The 18,628-nt window shown below is 37.3% G+C and overlaps 1 protein-coding gene across 8 annotated transcripts in view; it reads right to left on the bottom strand.

Moving 5' to 3' along the window:
• TENM1 (teneurin transmembrane protein 1) overlaps window positions 1-18,628 on the bottom strand; it is a 995,213-nt gene that overhangs the window by 140,638 nt on the left and 835,947 nt on the right. For all 8 annotated transcript variants that reach the window (XM_074599876.1, XM_074599879.1, XM_074599878.1 and 5 more), the window contains one exon: window positions 6,135-6,373. In XM_074599876.1, the coding sequence (XP_074455977.1) occupies window positions 6,135-6,373 (239 nt within the window). The remainder of the gene's footprint in view (window positions 1-6,134; window positions 6,374-18,628) is intronic.

Below are 18,628 nucleotides of genomic sequence, written 5' to 3'. Positions count from 1 at the left end.
TTTGCAGAACAAAGACATGAAAGGCCAGCGTGACTTTATGCCATCTAAGCGATTTTCTCTATCCAAAGACAGGTTTTTGGTTGCTTCATATTACTGCTGTAAGTGAAACCAGTTGGGCCCTGTTCGGAATCAAAGCTTGGGTCTTTACCTCTGAAGTAAACGGCCAGATTGCTTACTTTGTTCGACAATTAAATAAAACAAACTGAAATTTCACATAAACTAACTCAGTCCCCCCCAATTCTGCAGCATACTCGAGTAAATATTCACAAATATATAAGCATTTTTTTTCGGAACCTGCTTTGTAAACTGGATTAACCCGCCATCTGCTACGAAGCCAATGATCTAATTTAATTTATTCTTATCTACCTTCTGTGTAAGCACAGCTTGTCAACTCCTGTGCTACACGTTTGGCAGAATATGAATAAGAGGCTTGGCTCCAGTGCAAAAGAGACTCTTAGTAGTGGGGAGACGTCAAAAAAGTCCTGTGTAGTAAGTACTCATCAAGCTGCAAGATGAACTTCAGAGGACAAAAATCCTACAAATGTGAAGTCTCTTCAAATTGCTGACCTCCACTAAAGGCTTTTGTTTAGCTCTCTCTGCTGTTTCTAGGTATTTTACAAAATCTCAGTAGATCATTCCCCTGAAGCCTAGACTTCAGAAGAGCTGTAGTAGAATGTATATCAGCAGCTGACTATTCTTTCTGCACCTGCTCTGACCAAGTGCCAGAAAAGTATTTATTTTCTATAACTGCTAGCAGGTTCTGCTTATAAAACTGGTTTGCACTGTGGCATGAAGCCATGGGTGCACGAGTGCCTCAGTTCCTGTTGGGCACTGTAAAGGAGACGAAATATGAAAATACCTGAACATAAATACGAGTCAGAATCAAAGTTCTGGTCCTGACCTACATAAGGGCTGTTCTTCTTTTGTAAGCTTATTTTGTAAGTAAAATGCTATGTCATTCTGCTCTAACCAAATTTGAAACAGTTCATATTTGATTCAGTCTTCAGAATCTTTTTTTTTAAGTTAAAATCAATATTGAAGTTATTTTGGACCACGCATGGCCTTTCATGAACTAAGGATTTTCCCATATATTTGTTACAGCCATCTTAACTCTCAAGCATTGTCCTCTTTCTCAAGCAGCCTTCTCTTTATACCTAACATATTTTTATACCTAAGAACGGAAATATCCCCCTCCCCTCCTGCAGTCCTCCTACTGGGATGTATAATGACGAGCCTGGTCTCATTTTTCATTACTGAGTCACATGTTAGACTTAGGAACAAAGAAAACCTAATCTGAGACAACAGAACAGTGCTGTCAGGCTTCCTCCTCAGTGTACTTGAAGATTTGTGACAATATAAACTTCCTCAGGAAGACCCAGGCTCAGAGCGAATAGACACCATGATTTCCAGCTGTGAAACCCTGATGTACCTGTCTCAGCGAGAGCTACCCCACTAAGGAGTTCAACAACATTTCAGAGTTGCACATCTGCCTCGCAGCTTTTATGCATACCTGAAACGTTTAGCGAGGTTTACTATACCATGATATTCTTCAGTGTAAAATCAGCATATTTTCCCCTTGAGCCTTCTCTGCACGATTTCCAGTTCTCAGAGTTAAGGATTTCTATTTTATATTGTATAAAGCTATGCAACCAATTATAAAATCTATGCACTGAGATACATGCATCCTTAAAATTTGGCCTGGCCTTTCCCAATGTTTAACCGTCACTCCTCTGCCTTGTGCACAGTGTGAGAAATGACGGGTCACAATGGCAGACAGCAGAGGGGTTTTAATTTCCTCATCCTCTGTATGAATATAATTTAAGACCCAACACCCATCTCCAGTGCATGCTCATAAATAGTGATAATATCATGAAGGATAGGGACAACTTCATATTCATACTTGAGAATTCATTTGTATATAAAATAGTCATTTTGTAGTCAGGGATGGTTAAATCTAAGAACATGGGATGCAATTTTCAGAGGCACTGAACATTTGCATCTCCTGCTGAAATCAATAGGAGCCGTAGGAGGTCAGCACCTTTGATCAATAGGACCAGTCATTTGCAAGTCCAAATCAGGTGCTGATAAAATGGTAAGGTATCATGGAAGAAAAATCCTACTTACTAATGGGCTAAAAATAACTGACTAGATAAGCAGCCACATCAAACATTGTATTGTACTTCAAGAAAATGCTGTGCTGCTGAAAAATTACAGAAAAAAATATTCTATTTCTTATTCTATCTCTTGCATTTACCTTGCTTACTCTTAAATTTCTGGCCAAATTTCTTCTTTAATTTCTAATGGCTTCTTAGGTTTTATTACAATGAGATTAAAAAAAGAGAATATTTACTATACCCTTCCACAATGGTACCCTGTTTTATACTCCTTATAGCAACACAGACCAACAGATGAACAGAAAGACGCAGCTATTGACTGAACTGAATGAAACAGATATGTTCTTGTCTTTCATGAGACAGCTTAGCACCTGTTATAGCCTTTGGACATCAGTATGTATACAGTGTCTGCTAGTCCTCATCTTCCTTATCAGCTAAAATAAACTATTTTAAAAGTATTAGAAAAACGTCAGTTTTCTTTTCCACGCTGTCCTTTTGCAAGGTGCCATCTCTGTAAGTCTCTGAGCCTGGACCAGTGACACGGATCCAGCTCAGTCCTTTCAAACACCTCATACCAGAGAAATATACCTCAACACATAGCCTGGGATTTATCTGTTTCTGTTTTACAATAAAAAATAGAAAAACTTTAAGGCAACTAGATTTCAAAAATTTTCCCCTCTCTCTCTATATATATATTTATTTTTTTTTAATTTGAGCATTGATTTGCATAAATCTTTAAAACACAGACAGCTCATGTGCCCTCCAGACACCAAGACTGCCAGCAGGCAGATTTTGCCCATTTCACATTGCTGTCTGAAGAGCAAATAACTTGTTTTCCCTGGTCAGTTTTTCGCTTCACTGGCAATTTCACTCTGCCTTAACCCAAGGCTTGGTCCCCTTCCCACGGCCCTGGCCAGGCTCTCGATGACCTGCACCAACATCACCTCCCCGGTGAGTGGCCCAACGGCTCACCTGCCTTATTGTCCTCTTTGTGGGCAAGTTCAAGCAACTGTGCCCCAGATTGCCATGAATGCATGATGGTTCTCAACGTATATGAAACTACAGAAGAAAAATAAAAGCATATATGCTTTTATTCGATAGAAAATAATTCAGCACATATACGGCGTGAAGATCAAACAGCCACTTTATGAAATGAGGTTTTTCTGGAGTACCCTACTATGACTTTAGAAACTATAATAGTCAAATTTACTCCAGAAAGGCCCAAATAATAAACATGGTGATTATAAGCCAAAAAATGGAAACATGAAGAGAAAATATTTTTTTAACTGACTAGTACTTCAAAGGAGAAAAAATACAGAAGTAGTACATGTTTTCAAGTAAAAGCTTCTCTATTGAGTCTCACTGATAATAGGCAAAGACTGAAAAATACAAGAACAAAAACATTTTGCTACTTTACTTTCTGACTTAAAAGAAATCACAGCTTAGAGAACTCTGGCACAGGCCTCAGTTCGTTACAAGTATAAGAGCCACTTGCAAATTTTTCATCTGGAATAAGCTTTGGGTTTCCAAGCTTTGGGAATGTTCTGACTTGAGGCTGAGATTTGGGCCTATTTTTAACAGTAACATGTAGCTCATGCATCTGATGGCAGTTCAAGATATTTGAGAAAGCACATTTAAGCTATTAGATAAGGGAAAGAAAAAGCTTAACATTAAATTTTGATCTACCTTCGTTTGGCCTGAAATCACAGCTCGTTATAAGTTAATGCAGACTATGCCATAAAATACAATGGTACAAATAATTTTGCATTTTACATAGTCTCCCTTATTCTTCCAGTAAAAACCACTGAACTGATCTCAGGTTAAGTTTGATCCTGAAATTAAAATGAGTTTTGTTTTGCAGTTTGGGCCCGAGTCTGTAGTCATTGCTCAGACATAACTGCCTTTGACCTGAAGGAAACCTGCCTGGAGGGGGACTGAGGGATCTGAATCATGGTGAGCAATGAGAAAACACCTGGGGGAGTGAATTTTAACTTCAGAGTGTTACATACAGCCTGGTTTTATATATTCAACTACTCTTATTTAAAAGATGCACATTTAAATTTTTGATGTGAAAAGATACGCAAATACAAAACCCTACAGAGCAAGTGAACTTTGAAAATAGTTTGCATGCTATTATTCATACCTAACACAAGGGAAAGAACTAAAGTACCTGACTCATAAGAACAGACCATGAATGTATTCAAATATTTAACCAACCAGAAATGGGCAGTATGAATATTAATTTGGAATAAGCTAACTAATACTGCCTGAATCTGCAGGAAAGCTTATAAAAAATTTCTGGGGCAAACAAGAGCATGTTGAAAAATTTTCTGAATTAGAATTCCCGGTTCAGAGATTTATATTTTTCTATAGATAACATAACTAGAAATACTAATAATTTAGAAAATACACAGATATCTTCATTTTACCTAGTTCTGGGCAACTAAAGAAAACATATTACGCCTTTATGTTACTAGGTTAAGACAAACACAGACAATTCATACAGAGCTTTTTAATTCACAGTGACAGGGAGCGCTTACAGCCTTCTCAGGCTGATGCCATACAGCAGTATAGCTCTAGAAAGTTAAAAAAATTTCAGTGTCAGACCGAAATCTAAGCAGGGATGAAACAGAGAGCACTTCACCCAGATAAAGTTGAAATGGTGTGGGTGGGATATATATGTAGCAAACAGATGAGGCTGCAAAAATTATACAGCCAGTCCTAACTGAGGGCATATGCTCACCAGCTGTTATGTAAATCTGCAATTAATGTAGCTTACTAGATCCTCAGGTGCTTTCAAATAATCATATACCAGAAATGATCAAATCTGCTTTCCCATCTGCATTAGAATAGGATGTTAGAAAAAAATCCCTCCTAATGAGCATCTCACTGACAGTAACCACAACTTTGTCACTATGGGACAAAATAACAAGTGGAAAATAAAAATGACTGAAATTGCAATAATTTTCACTATAAAGACATTTATTCAAAGAATACAGAAAACCAGTGGCCACTTATCGGTTTGGAGGTATCTGTACTTGTATCTCTGTACAAGTTTTTCCAAGTACCAACCACTCTTTCAGGTAAAACCAGAGTTATTCCCATTCAAGCTATAAAATGTTGGAGATACTCTGGCTCCTGCCTACCTTTTTCCTGTGTTGACAGAAGCCACGGTCACATGCTAAGATTCTACATAATGAATGTTTTGTAATATTTTCAATTCAGATTGAAAAACCAATGTGATAATTAACGTTCATCAAAAACATCATATAGTAAGTCAAAGACTTGCTCTTCCCATGTACAACTGTAATCACATTGACTCCAAGCCCACCTCCAATATATTTATCTTCCAAAACCAAGGAAGGCGTTTCTAGCTACTGTGATAAATCTTGCCAATCTATGGTGATAACAAAATTGCAAAGCTAGGTACTTACAAAGATGGGTTTGAAATTAAGTAACTGCACTTCAATCTATGTAACTTTTTCCTGAAACCTAAATTCAACAAAAGGACAGCAAAATAGAAAGCATGGTGTAAAATACTACATATTTTTAGAGCTAGCAGCCATTCTAGGCAATGATATAAGAATTAAGAGGAAAAAATGAAAGATTTAAATTGTGATCAGACTGAAGAAATGAAATAAAGACAGCAAGACAAAATACAAGTAAGAGCTATCAGTCTTTTCCAAATAATTCTTTAAGAGCAACAATGTTATAAGGCTTAATGTGAAAATCAAATGTTTAATTTAAGAAAAATATCGCAGCAATTAAAATCAGTAGGAGTCCTGTGCTAGTACGAACTTGTCATCTTGAATAATACTTCTTTCTCTATTAGGCAGCATCAAGGTTAACATGTTGTATCCAACTTCTGGCCACCCCAGCATTTTGCTCGCCAGAATTTACAAAGCACCCAATGGCAAACATCATTAGTAAAACATGATTTGTATTAGTGTAAAAGCAAGCAAGACGACAGAACAGAAAAGGTAAAGACTAATTCAGCATAGAGAAGCAAGAGAGGCTTACCGATAACATAGGCTAGCAACAGCGCCAGGGTAACCGTAATGGCAGTGGCACTCAAGGCAGTGCACTTCCAGTTGCAACACCTGTAAGGTTTGTTAAAAGTGAAGGCAGGTCTAGAAAAGGTACTTCTAGGAAGAGGCCTAGGAGGTGGAGAGTAAACAGTATTGGATGTTAAAGGATAGTTCTGACTGGCTGCGCTGAAGATAGCTGAAGACCCAGATCCATGTTTAAATAGGAAATGCCTACGGAAAGAAGACAAAGAACCATGTTGTAAAAACCACGTTGTGATTTAAGAAGTGAAAGGAACTACATATAAGCACTGTATGACAAAATACTGCACATATCCACAGAAAATATCAACCACAGGAAAGTGTGTATTTGAATACCCTCTGTACTGGAAGATTTTCAACCACACAGCAAGATTTCCAGCAATTTTTTAGTGAAACAATATAATGTAGATGAATTCTAAACTATCCTCCCAGAGGTTCAGAGTAATGCTGAGGAAAGGTGATTTCTCAATACAGTACCTGGGGCTCCTCCAAGATGATCAGCCCCTGTGCGCCTTGTTACGCGGGTACTTGAGACATGGGAATTCCTGCCGGCAGTACCAACCCTGTCCACAAACACACACCGGGTTTATCTCCCCAAGAGTACAAAAAACACTGCAGAAGCCACTACCCCTGTGAATATGTATTTTTACTATGGGATTCTCTCCAGAATATAGGAAATAACCACAAAGAAAAAATAGAAAGAAAGAAAGAGAAGAGGAGAAAGAGAAGAGGAGAAAGAGAAGAGGAGAAAGAGAAGAGGAGAAAGAGAAGAGGAGAAAGTGAAAAAGGCAACTACTTAGTGGAAAATCTACAAGGATAATCCATTTTGAAGGACTGTAGTTACCATATAGGTAAGTACAATTTAGTATTCTTAATTGAGCTATTTGAGAGCAGTTTTTCTTCAAATGCTTTTGCCTGCTGTGGTGATTCTCAAACATACTATGAAAGAATTAATTTGGAGACCTATTTCAGCATATTCTGGAGGACTGATTGCCTTCAAAGTTGTACATTAGCAGAAAAAAAATAAGGTACAGAAATGTGCCTCACAGAACAGGCTCTGGTGCAGAAATATAGTGTGGTCGTCTACAGGAAGATGGATGGTTTTCACAGCTGGCAAGTGCCCTCCCAGAGAATTTGGGAAAGGATATTTAATTTTAAGCAATAACTTCCTATGCTATGTGCTCAGAAATTGTGGCAAGAAAGGACACGTTCAAGGCTGACCATACCAACCACATATTCTTTTGGAAATAAAAACTTTCTTTGGACCTTCTTTCCTTTGTTTTATGTAAGTGAGAAAGCTTCTTTAGTGCACTCTTTTCCCAAAGGTCCACATCTACATCTCATGCCATAGCATGCACCCAAAGAAGTTTAGAGCATCTTGGTGTTCCTCTGACTCAAGCCACAAGATCTGAGCTGAGAAAGCAAGTGAAGGGGCACCGATACTACACAGCTAGCAAGAACAAGGGTGGTCTTGGCCACACAGCTGCCACCAGAGTTTTGTCTTAGCCTGAACCTCTGTGGCCTTTCTGTTGAGTACCCTGACTCAAGCACTTCCTAGAGAAGAGCATTCAACTCTCCCGAGCTTGCCAGCTCTTTGCTTTGGGAGCCAGACACTGATGTGAAGTAATGACCCCACTTGCAGTTCAGGTGCTTTGAACTGTGCCCCGTTCACATGAGCTCCCAGCTGAGTAAGAGCATCTGTGACTGTTGCTGCTGGTGGTTCCTGTACAACCCATTTCTCTGTTCTTCCATCAGCTGAGCACAGTGCAAGTGCTCCGCAGACCCAGGCAAGCACAACCACGCCACTTCTGCTGGGGGTGCAAGTTGCCCTCAGTTGTTTCTGACAAAATTGAAGGAGGATCTTGCATTTAGAATCACGTGGCACTATGACGTCTGCAAGCCAAAAGCCACAGACACACTTCACGGCTGAAGTTCACTGGCCAACATCGACACGGTCCAGAATCTTCCCGATGACAAACGTACCTTTACACCTTCAACAAGGCACAAGACATGTTTTTGAATACATATGTGGATCAATCAATCCATGCTGGTAGAATTTCTTTGATGGATTCACAGCAGAATGTACACAGGATCAAACACTCAAGAGTACGAAACATGATTATACTGTGACATTTGACTTTTAAGAATATTGTAAATACATGTTCCTGAAAAGGTAAATTGCTAAAATGGTGTAATGAGTATGATATTACGTATTTCCACTATAAGATTTTAAAAGAGAGGTTACAGTTCTCAAAATGACAGATTATAGAAAATAGAGAGGTATTACAGGCCAGTTTTATCTTTTAAAGGGCCTTTATCCAGGCAGTTACATAAAAACCAAGGTAAATGAGAATACCTGTTAGCTTGCATTACAGGTTACAGTGCCTACATATTAGGATTCTTTTGACGAACCACAAGAATGAAATTTTTGTGTAGTTTTTTATTATTATGTCGAGTACTAGTTATTCCTGCTTGTTAGTTACTACTCAAGTAAACAGCACTTAGACAAAAAAAGGACCACTGAATCTGAGTAAGTACAGCATCTTGGCATTATATTAGACAACACATTCTAGTTTTCTTTCCCATTGACGTTCACAGCGATAGATATACACATTATATAGTGTTCTGAACATGGTAATGTTACCCGTTATTATTTTAGTTCAAAAATCCTAAACTCAAATAGGGTAAAATAATAAATTCCAATGAAGTAACACAACTGTCTACAGGACTATATAGTGCTGCTTCCCTAATACCAGGCCGTCAGAATAAAGCTGGTCATTTTGGCTTCGATGCCTTGTTGTCACACATGAAGGCTTTTGCAAGTATGTGAGGCCTTACTTTTCGGTTGGCATTTAATGAGATACACAGTCCTTTAGACTTTTGGTAGGAAAGAACGTCACAGCAAAATTCCTACTGATATTCACGGGACAAAAGTAGAATCACCATATAAAATAAGAAATGTGTTACTATATTTAAGTATATGCATTAAAAAAAGTATATTTACATACACAGACAAAAAAATTAACCAGTTAATAGTTCTTTAATTGCTTTATATTTTCAAGACACAATGACAAAATGCTACTTATTTGATAATTTTTAATTTAAATTTTTTTGAAATTATGGCAAAATGGTCTGATACTGGCAGTATTGATTGTCCTTTATGGTGCACAGCTCAAAGATATCAGTAAAGGGAAGGAAACGCTGAACTGAAAGTTATTATTAAAGCTCTAATAGCCTTGCAATCAATAGCCAGGAATAATTTCATTCTCTTGCACAGGGTTTTATAAATGTGGCTTCACAGACTGATGGCAAAATGCTGGTGTGCAGAGGGATTTCTTTATTAGGAGAAGAGCGCACAGAAGCTGGATTCAGCTCACACCCTCTTAGACAGATGACTCCGTTCACACAGAGGAGAATTTACATAGCTCTAACTTCTCGTAATAAAACCGAGATTCTGAGGCAATGCTACACTGAAACTGAGCTACCAGTGAAATAACGTTGAGAAAATGTTAAAAATCACAATTGTTTATGCCTTCCATTTTGGGGAGAGTATATTGAGTACCCAAAGACATTTCTATAGAATTTGAAAAACACTGGTGGCACAAAGACAAATTTCCAAAGCCAGACTGTGACTATGTTCTCATAAACTCAGACGACTCCTCATCTGTCTGAGCACACCACTGTTCCCAAAGGCCATTAGGACACGCTAAACTGTTGCTATCAATTCTATAAAATCAGGTGCTCTCTTGAAAGAGCAAAATAATAAAAATAGCAGTTCAAAAGTTTAGATGTGACTGCAGCCTGGTGTGTGCTTTAATATTTGATCTAAGAGAGAAGCTAAGGCTTTTTTTTTTTTCTTTCTTTTTTGTAAACTGAGAACACAAGAGAAATCAGAGAATTTATACGAATGATTGATAAGGGCACTCAATCCAAGTGGGGAAGTTCTAAATGTTCACAAAAACATCAAAAACATCCATAAAGAAAATGATAATATTCTCATAAAAAGAGAAATACAGGACGTAATCTGTAAGGCATTTGCTTGTGAAATAAAAGTCACTTGATATTATTACACTGATAATTCCAATACATAAATACATGTTAAAGGCTTAGTAATAATTTCACATACAAAAGAGGCAGTTGGAAAACATTCCCTCTTTCTTAAGTAACCACAACGCTTCTTTGCCTGTCTATCCATTTGTTCATGTCTACACATATAAAATTTTGGAACTTTGAATTCTCTCAAGCAAAGTTGACAGGAAGAAAAAGATCGTCCCAGACTCATAAAAATCAGGGGCAGGAGGGTAGGAAGAAACCCCCCACCCTCACCAAAAAACCCAACAAAACCAGCAAAAGCCCCCGTGGGCTCACGATTCTAAACTCAGTTCTTCATCCTCTCGCAGCCCCTCTGTTCAGCCACCCAGCACCGCACACGGTGGCTCATGCAGCAGGATACGCACCGCCTGATCAACAGCTCGGTCTAACTCTGCTACACTGACGTGCCCAGTAAAGAGATAAGGACCAAGGGAAGGGAATTACTGGGTAGTTTAGGTGACAGAAAGCATGAAATTAGACATCTTAATCTTGCTGATCACGGAATAGCTTGCTTTCTGTAAAGAAGCAGTTTCATGTGGCACATCTAAGTGCTCTTGTTCAACCTTAAGAGGAATGGCATATAACTCCAAGAGTGCAGTTCATACAAAAATGATGAATTCTCAGCTAGGAGAAGGTTAGAGAACAGGAGTTCATTTCTTTCTTTACATCCTTCTCCTTTACATCCTTTACATCCAAAGGACATTTTGTTATGTAGTTTTGGCTTCTTATCTGGAGTAGCAATTTAAGTCATATAAAAGCTACACATGAAGGAACATCCCAACTGAATTCATATGGCGGTAACGTAATACTATTACAGAAACTAGATTAACCCCACACAGAATTTCTTAATTACATTCTCAGAAAATATTTTGATATCCCAGTACTGTAGTAACGTCCCCCAACTTTTCAAGGGCTTGAAAAATCACTTCTCTACGTTCTATGTGTTTACGCTGTGCCTTGTGTTACCTTGTGTCTGTAAGGCCTAGAGTTCCACCTTCATTTGTACCTGTAACATATTTTCCTTCCATTTCTATTAAAAACTACAGATTTGTAAGAGGAAAAACTGAAGAACAAAAGCAGATTTGAAAGTGAACCACCAGATGAGTTAGAAGAAACACAAATCTTGCAATACCTTGGCCAAAAGAAAGTCTGCATTTCTCCTGGAGAAACCAAGTAGGAACACATTTGTGCTTGTGTGTGTTTCACAGTTACATAAAGTGTTACAAACTGCTGCATAGCTATGTGATAGGAAAACTAAGAAGTCTTCAGTTGGATCACTTAAATTTTTCAATTACGTTTTAACTAAATTAGATTACTGCATATAATACATATAACTGTATATCTATACCAATGTTTAAGTAGGCAATTGAATACTTTTAGATGTCAACAGAAGTGCAAAGGGAATTTTTAAGAGGAACTGTAGCAGCTGTAGCACGAGAAGGATTCTGATTTTTGGCATAACCAGAGAATATATAAAGATGGCAGCCGAAAGAGATTTGGAACTGATACAGTCGTCCAGCTACTTTGGCAAACATCAACCACAAGCCATTGTTACCCGACCCTTTCAAGTCACCTAATATTTCCTGTGACCGTGGGAAGAAGCAGAAATTTGCTTTCCCGATTTTCTATCCATCCTATTCTGTACCCAAAGTGGGAAGGGAAAAAAGAAGGAAACTTCTCAATTTAGATAGTAATCAGAATACGAACCTCTGTTTATAAATCTTGCATATGGTACTCAGCAAACTGCATAGTATAAAAACAAGACAGCTATTCTAAGGTAAGTATATAGTATAAAAACAAGACACCTACTTGACAACAAAGATACTATACCCTCATCTTGAAAACCAACCCAGGAAAACCATATGTGAATGTAAAACATGGCATAATTATAGACAGAATCTGACCTATAATTTTATCTGCCTTGTTTTATCTTTTTGTGTATAAGAACTGTAGGAACAAGAATGCTCATGGGTGAATAAAGAGGGAAATGGCCATGAAAATTATTTATCTAATTTATTTTATCATTCTATTTTTACTTGTATAATTGAAACACATTTGAAACCCCCTAGAGATTTATCTTTGGGAACAGAGTTGCTTTGCTAGAATTTCCTCTTTAAGCTGGACTTGCCTTTTGAATCATTCACATAGAATTTCTTCCTTTTATTCACTCATGTTTACTTTACATCGTGTTTGAAAATTTAGCCCTGTGACCCTGGATGTGAAAGGATGTAAAAAGAATCTGTATCCTTTACTTTTTGCTTCAGTACAGAACAAGTGACATGATGCTGACTCACTTGTCTGTTGTTGCTGTAGGCAAGCTAAGCCTGCTAACCAGGTGACTAAACTTTCAAGTCTCTGGCAGAAAACTGGGACAATAATTATCTAAATATAGGACAGTGCCAAAATCAATCAAGGACAGCTTCTAAAATGGAACAGTTGTCCAAAATACAATTGTCTTCTGATTTCATTCGCTATTTAGTGAAAATAAAAAGATAAAACAAAAACTACCCCAGTGGGTACATAAATTACTCTTGTATAGATCAGTATGGACTGTATTATTACGATACATGGTGACATTGCTACATTAATCCAGTAGTTTTCAAAAGTGATTTTCTGTGGCTCAGGACCTTCCTTTAGCACTACAATTCAAACAACAGCTGAGTAGAACTGATCAATGCGCGCGGAGATTTGTGGGCTAAGGAAGCAATACGGGAGCTCATAGTAAGCTCTATATTTTTTTCCAAGAAATTTTAAATTTTTCATCTGGAAAATGAGAAAAATAACACTTATGATAATATATATAAAGAATAGTATGCAATATTCGCAGAGTACTTTAAAAACATGAATCGAGGATAAAAATACCAATATTGTAATTTTGTTGCATACATTCTGTGGTTAGAAGCGTGACTTAAAACAAAGAAAGGAATGAGGTAACTGAAGTAGAAGTAGTTGCTGTACAGTTCTCTTTGCCATGAGTTCCCTCCTGTGGGTATTCCTGCACACCCTAATGGACTTTTGCTCCTAGCATTTGAGTCTACGTCCAAATACCTACACTCACATGCATACGGTCTAAAGCCAAGCTGTGCTACCACTGTGACAAATAACACAAATTTTACTTGACAACAGGCGGATCACATTATCTATGTAAATATTACCTCATCTTCCAATACAGATTGCGTAGAAGTAGCGTCCAGGGTATGGATACACATTTCCGTGCAATAACATTATACAGTCATATGTGTTTTTCTTTCAAATGAAAAGGTAGAATCTTCTGCATATCTTTGACCCTTTCCGCTGCACATAGTCTCTGTTTCCCAAATGAGCCTCGGCTCTTTGTATTAACCTGTATTTAACTTTCTCTTCAAAATTTATATTCAATCTATTTCTGGTTTTGGAAATGAGAACACTGTGTTTCATAGAAAGCTAACAGGCTGCTGGCTTATTGGTGGCCATAAAATAACAACGTATCTTTACATTTATTTATCATTTTATATACTATTCCATTATTCAAAATAATGAGCGAAGAGTATCTGCAGCACGATTCTTCAAGTTACTATAGCAAGCCTGCGAAAAAACCCCAGCGCGTACATGTACTCCCACTGCTCCAGGGAAGGCCACGCCAGAGCTTTTCCCAAAGAAAAAATGCAGTAGAGTATATGAACAATTTCAATTGCCTTATTGTCCTTACTGGACTGGTTCTCAAATTATTCAAAAGACCGACCCTCAAAGTGCCATTGTTCTTAACATGAAAACTGTACTTCATTGTAGCTGAAAAATGTTTATATTTTTATTTCCGTGAAAGACGCTTTCATTCTGACATTATTAAATTTAGGGTCATATTTACAGCTTTTATGTTAAGTTCATGGTCATATTTACAGTTTTCAATTTATCTTTTACAATTCAGAAGTTTGAAATATTCTTAGGATCTTTTCTTCTGCGCAGTGAAAACACATGGGACTTGCACTGAACTTAAAACCCTCGCCATGTGTCTGTTTTTAATACTGTCAGCCTCTCTATGGATTAGATTTATTGTTTAATTAGATAGAAAATGACAAAACACAAGTGAAGTGTCATAACAGCAAACACTGACCAACGTGAGTTGAAGGAAAGATCATAAATGAAGCCCTCCCCTGCATTTATTCTTGGAATAACCACAAGCCTGGTCATTTAACTCAGGAGTAGGCTCCATTTGCAAACAAGTTCCTAATGAATTGCATTGCTCAAATAGTAATTGTCTCCCTGCTCGGTGGTGTATGATCATCAACACCTGCGTGCCCTGGGAGCTGTAAAAGCCATTCCGTTTGCTATGGAAACCTTGAACTGGGAAAAAGGAAGGCACGGAAGTGCTTTCTGTATCTCTGCATTGGGGTAAGATTCATAAGATGCTCAAATGAAGAGAGAAAGGAGAAAGAATAAACCTTCCAAGAGCTCCCACTGAACTGTGTGTGTATTTATACATGCATTTTTCTTCAATTATTTCCACTTTTTGCACTAGTCTAGCTTGAACAGAAAGTGAGTATGTACAGGTTTCTGTGATTTGAAAGGCTATCAATGTACTTTTGAAGAGCACAAATAATTATGAGCTTGATTAAAAAAGAACAAGGAAAAAACGATAGTACAGAATAGATCTCTTGATAAGTGATTGTTGTCAAGATCTCCCCTATACTAAACACAATTATGAGCAAGATGATATTTTTAGGAAAACAGAAATCGAGATAGTCTTAAATTTGCACCTTAACTAACTATATAATACAGAACGGAACGATTCCATCTATATGACGAGCTGAATAAACTTCTCGAACTCCAAAACACTCAAAGTTTTTAAGTGTTTAGAGCCATAATCAAACTTTAGGACTCTGAAATATTGCTGAATAGTAACTAAAAATCGTAACTGCCTTGAACCCCAAATACTTCTCTTATTATCCTAGTACTTCGAAGTTTTATATAAATTAATGATAATTGAATCTCAGGTTCATGGTCTGGTACCTCACTGTCCCCTTAGAGGAGCTATTACCATGGTGATAAGATTGCTTAAATTAAGCTGTCTTTTTCCACAGCACTTGGCTCATTGCCAGCGCAGTGAAGGGAGATTTCAGTCCATTCAGCACAGCATTAACCTTACTGCCAACACTGCTAAATGGGTTAGAGGAACTAGGAAAGAAATTTGATCTAAAAAAGGAAGGAACAAGCAAATATGGAAAATATGGAAGAAAAAAAACCCGACTAAAAAAACCCACTTCAACACAAAATCAAAATTTTGACATTTAGACAGAAAATTTAAAAATTCTAATGCTTGAGTAATCTAAATGCGAAACTTTACTCAAAATATGCATGTCCAATTGTCTGTCCATGAGGGAATTGTAACAGACTATAGGGAGGATCAGAAATAATGTTAGGTAAAAAGCCCTATTTAACTCCTAGTTTTTTCTTATTTGGGAATTTGACTGAAGTGGGAAAATAAATAGCATAAGCCAGAAAAAACAAAACAAAACAAAACCCACAACAAAAAAGCAAGATATGGAAACAAATACTGAGTCAACTAACGGGGCATGGAGAAAATGAAAAACACGCCTTTGAATTGTCAGGGTTTAATACATACTCCATAAAAAGTGGTAAGCTACGTTCAGATGGGACTGTCAGAGATAATGACAATGTATTACACTGTAAATCATAAGATTTGAAACATTAGAGCAAAGTATCTATGAAACCTGAAAAAACAATTATTTTAGTGGAAAGGAAGGGAATAGGCAATAGGTTGCAAGTACTTTATTCCGGGAGAGAAGAAAAAAAAAAATCAATTTATGTAAGAGCCCAATAACATTATCCTAAAAAAGACAATCAATGTTTGTTGTGTTTTTATGTGGTGTGAGAGATCCTTGCAGTCCTTTTCTGGCAATACTTACAAATTATTTTTCTGTGTGACGATGAAATTACTGCGTGTTCATAAGTCATTTTAATAATGAATATGTTTTTTTCAAAACTGCGTGTGCGTGCACACAGATGGAGCCTGCATTTGCATTCACAGGCACATTACAGCACTGAAGGCTGCAGCGCAGGCAGTCGGCAGTTCGAGCTGTTATACCTCCTACAGGTACAGCTCTTCTCCAATTTCTTCATCAACAGCTATTTCACCACATGTCCTCTGAAGTTTTAAAGGTATTCTTAATTCTTATTTTCATTTTGGTTGCTTATAATCAGAATAACTGACAGAGTCAGCGAGCTGGCCTTGGCAATAACATACATCTAGACTCTATTTTTGGCTTTGCCAAAAGCTTGTGTGAACTTGAACAAGTAATTTTGCCTTTCCAAATCAGTCTCCTCACTAAACAGTTGAGCTAGTACACTGGGTCCTGACAAAACTGTTTTCTGGAAAAGTCCATGCATATAACACCTCTACACGACGCACAAAGCCAAATTTCTGATTTGACCTTTTCTATAAAAATATAACAAAGTTTTACTCTACAAAAAAACTTGCAGAACGCATACCTAAGTATACGTCTCTACTGCAGCCCTTTGCAGTCCAATCTACGGTTTCAAATTCTAATTATATAAGAACACGTTTGATCAGAGTACTGCAAATATTTTCAGAATGACGGAATATTCTTTTACATAAATAGGACACATTATCATTATGAGCGGACTCAGAAACTTGCTTCATTTCTGATCGTCCAGAGTGAACAGGATTTACAGGCACACGATTAGTCCTAGGAAATCTTTTCCTGTCTGAAAATTCTCTAATATTGCATGGCTGCAGATAAACCATGCAAACACATGTGCTGTTTAGGGATTAACAGGAGAGACAGTTGGAAGAAAAGCTGAACACGTGCATTCTGATTTTTGCCTAGTTGTTACAGTAGGGAATACATTACTAAGTCTTCTTTTTGATTGCAAATGTTCCAAATTAAAAAAAAACCATAAATCTGCTTAGACATATTAGGTATGTAGATATTAGGTAGATTAGGTACTATTAAAGATTTAGCACAGAAACACAGCTGCCATTGACATGGTTCTCTTTATTTTGTAGGATTATTTTTTATCGGCAGCTAAACATTAATGGAGAAGGAAAGCAAGAGAATCCAGATATTAGGCCAAAGTATCTGTTCGATTCTAGCTGAATTATTCCCTGTTAAGGAAGAAAAAACAAGCTGCAAGCCCTTCTTTTTCTCTAAGGCTGTGTTGTGTTACTATGGACTTCTGGGAAATGGTGATCACAAATGTTTTTTATTACAATGTTCCCCTGCTGTATCACTTGTCTGCACATAAACTGCAGATATATCTGGGCAAACACTCTCACAGACTCTGCTCTCAGATTATATCGCCTTTCAGCCAGCTTCATGAGAGGCTGCAGCTAGCTACCAGAGGGTGCATGAAATCAGCTGAAGGGTAGGAATGTGGAAAATTCCCAGACTTTGTGAATTGCTAACGTGTAGCCCATAGTATGTTTTCCAGTGCGAATTCCTAATCCATGGCACAGCCCTTTCGTCAGTATCCAATTATATAATTAGAGATATAACTACATCTCTATGTATCTGTCCTTTAGGAGAAGTTTCAAATTTGCAAAAATAAGAAAACCGAAAAATTAAACTGAACTGAAGAGAGAGACTTAAAATTGCAAAGTATTTTCCCCAATGGGGTCTGATGAGGACATAGTGAACAGGGATGCAGGAAAGGCTAAACGAGATTTACCTAACTGTTAACTGAAGAGAACCAAAAGGTATTTCATGGGTACAGAACGCCCAGGGATCAGCCTTATATGCCGCAGAAGGTACAGATATGTAAGCTTGTTACGCTAGAAATGACAGAGATTTATCTTCATAAAGGTTGTGTGAACAGAAGCTTCTACCTCCAGAAGGATCAGCTGAACTAAAATTTTGTTTATGTTTGCTTTTGGAGAAAAGTTTACAGCTTTCTTGATTATTTTTGTGATTTGTCCTTAAGGCAAGTAAGAAAAGTTTTATTTCACAACAAATCAGCTTATTCTTCAATCCCAACTTAATAGCCTTTCAGAGAAGAAAAACTTAATTTGAAGCTTCTGATTGGCAGCAGTTAAGTGTTTAAAGATGTATACAAACGTTAAGTTTTGTAATAAAGTAAAAAAAACCCAACCTTCTTACAAAAGAATAAAATTTAGGTTTCAGCGATTAGTTGTGACAACTGGCCCTTGCACATACGTCTATTAAAAACGAAAACATTTCCATGCATAATACCTTATATTCTCTAGATCAGACCAGTTGGACATCAGACATTCATCTGTTTCATCAAACACAACTTTCACAGTCATGCACTTCACGTGTTTTACAATGCCAAAACCCAAAGGGAACATTAGTCAAAACTTCTTTGTGCTCTGTTCACAGT

The sequence above is a fragment of the Larus michahellis genome, chromosome 9 (genome assembly GCF_964199755.1).
Source record: "Larus michahellis chromosome 9, bLarMic1.1, whole genome shotgun sequence".
NCBI classification, from domain to species: domain Eukaryota; kingdom Metazoa; phylum Chordata; class Aves; order Charadriiformes; family Laridae; genus Larus; species Larus michahellis.
This window is presented reverse-complemented; position numbering and strand designations above follow the sequence as displayed.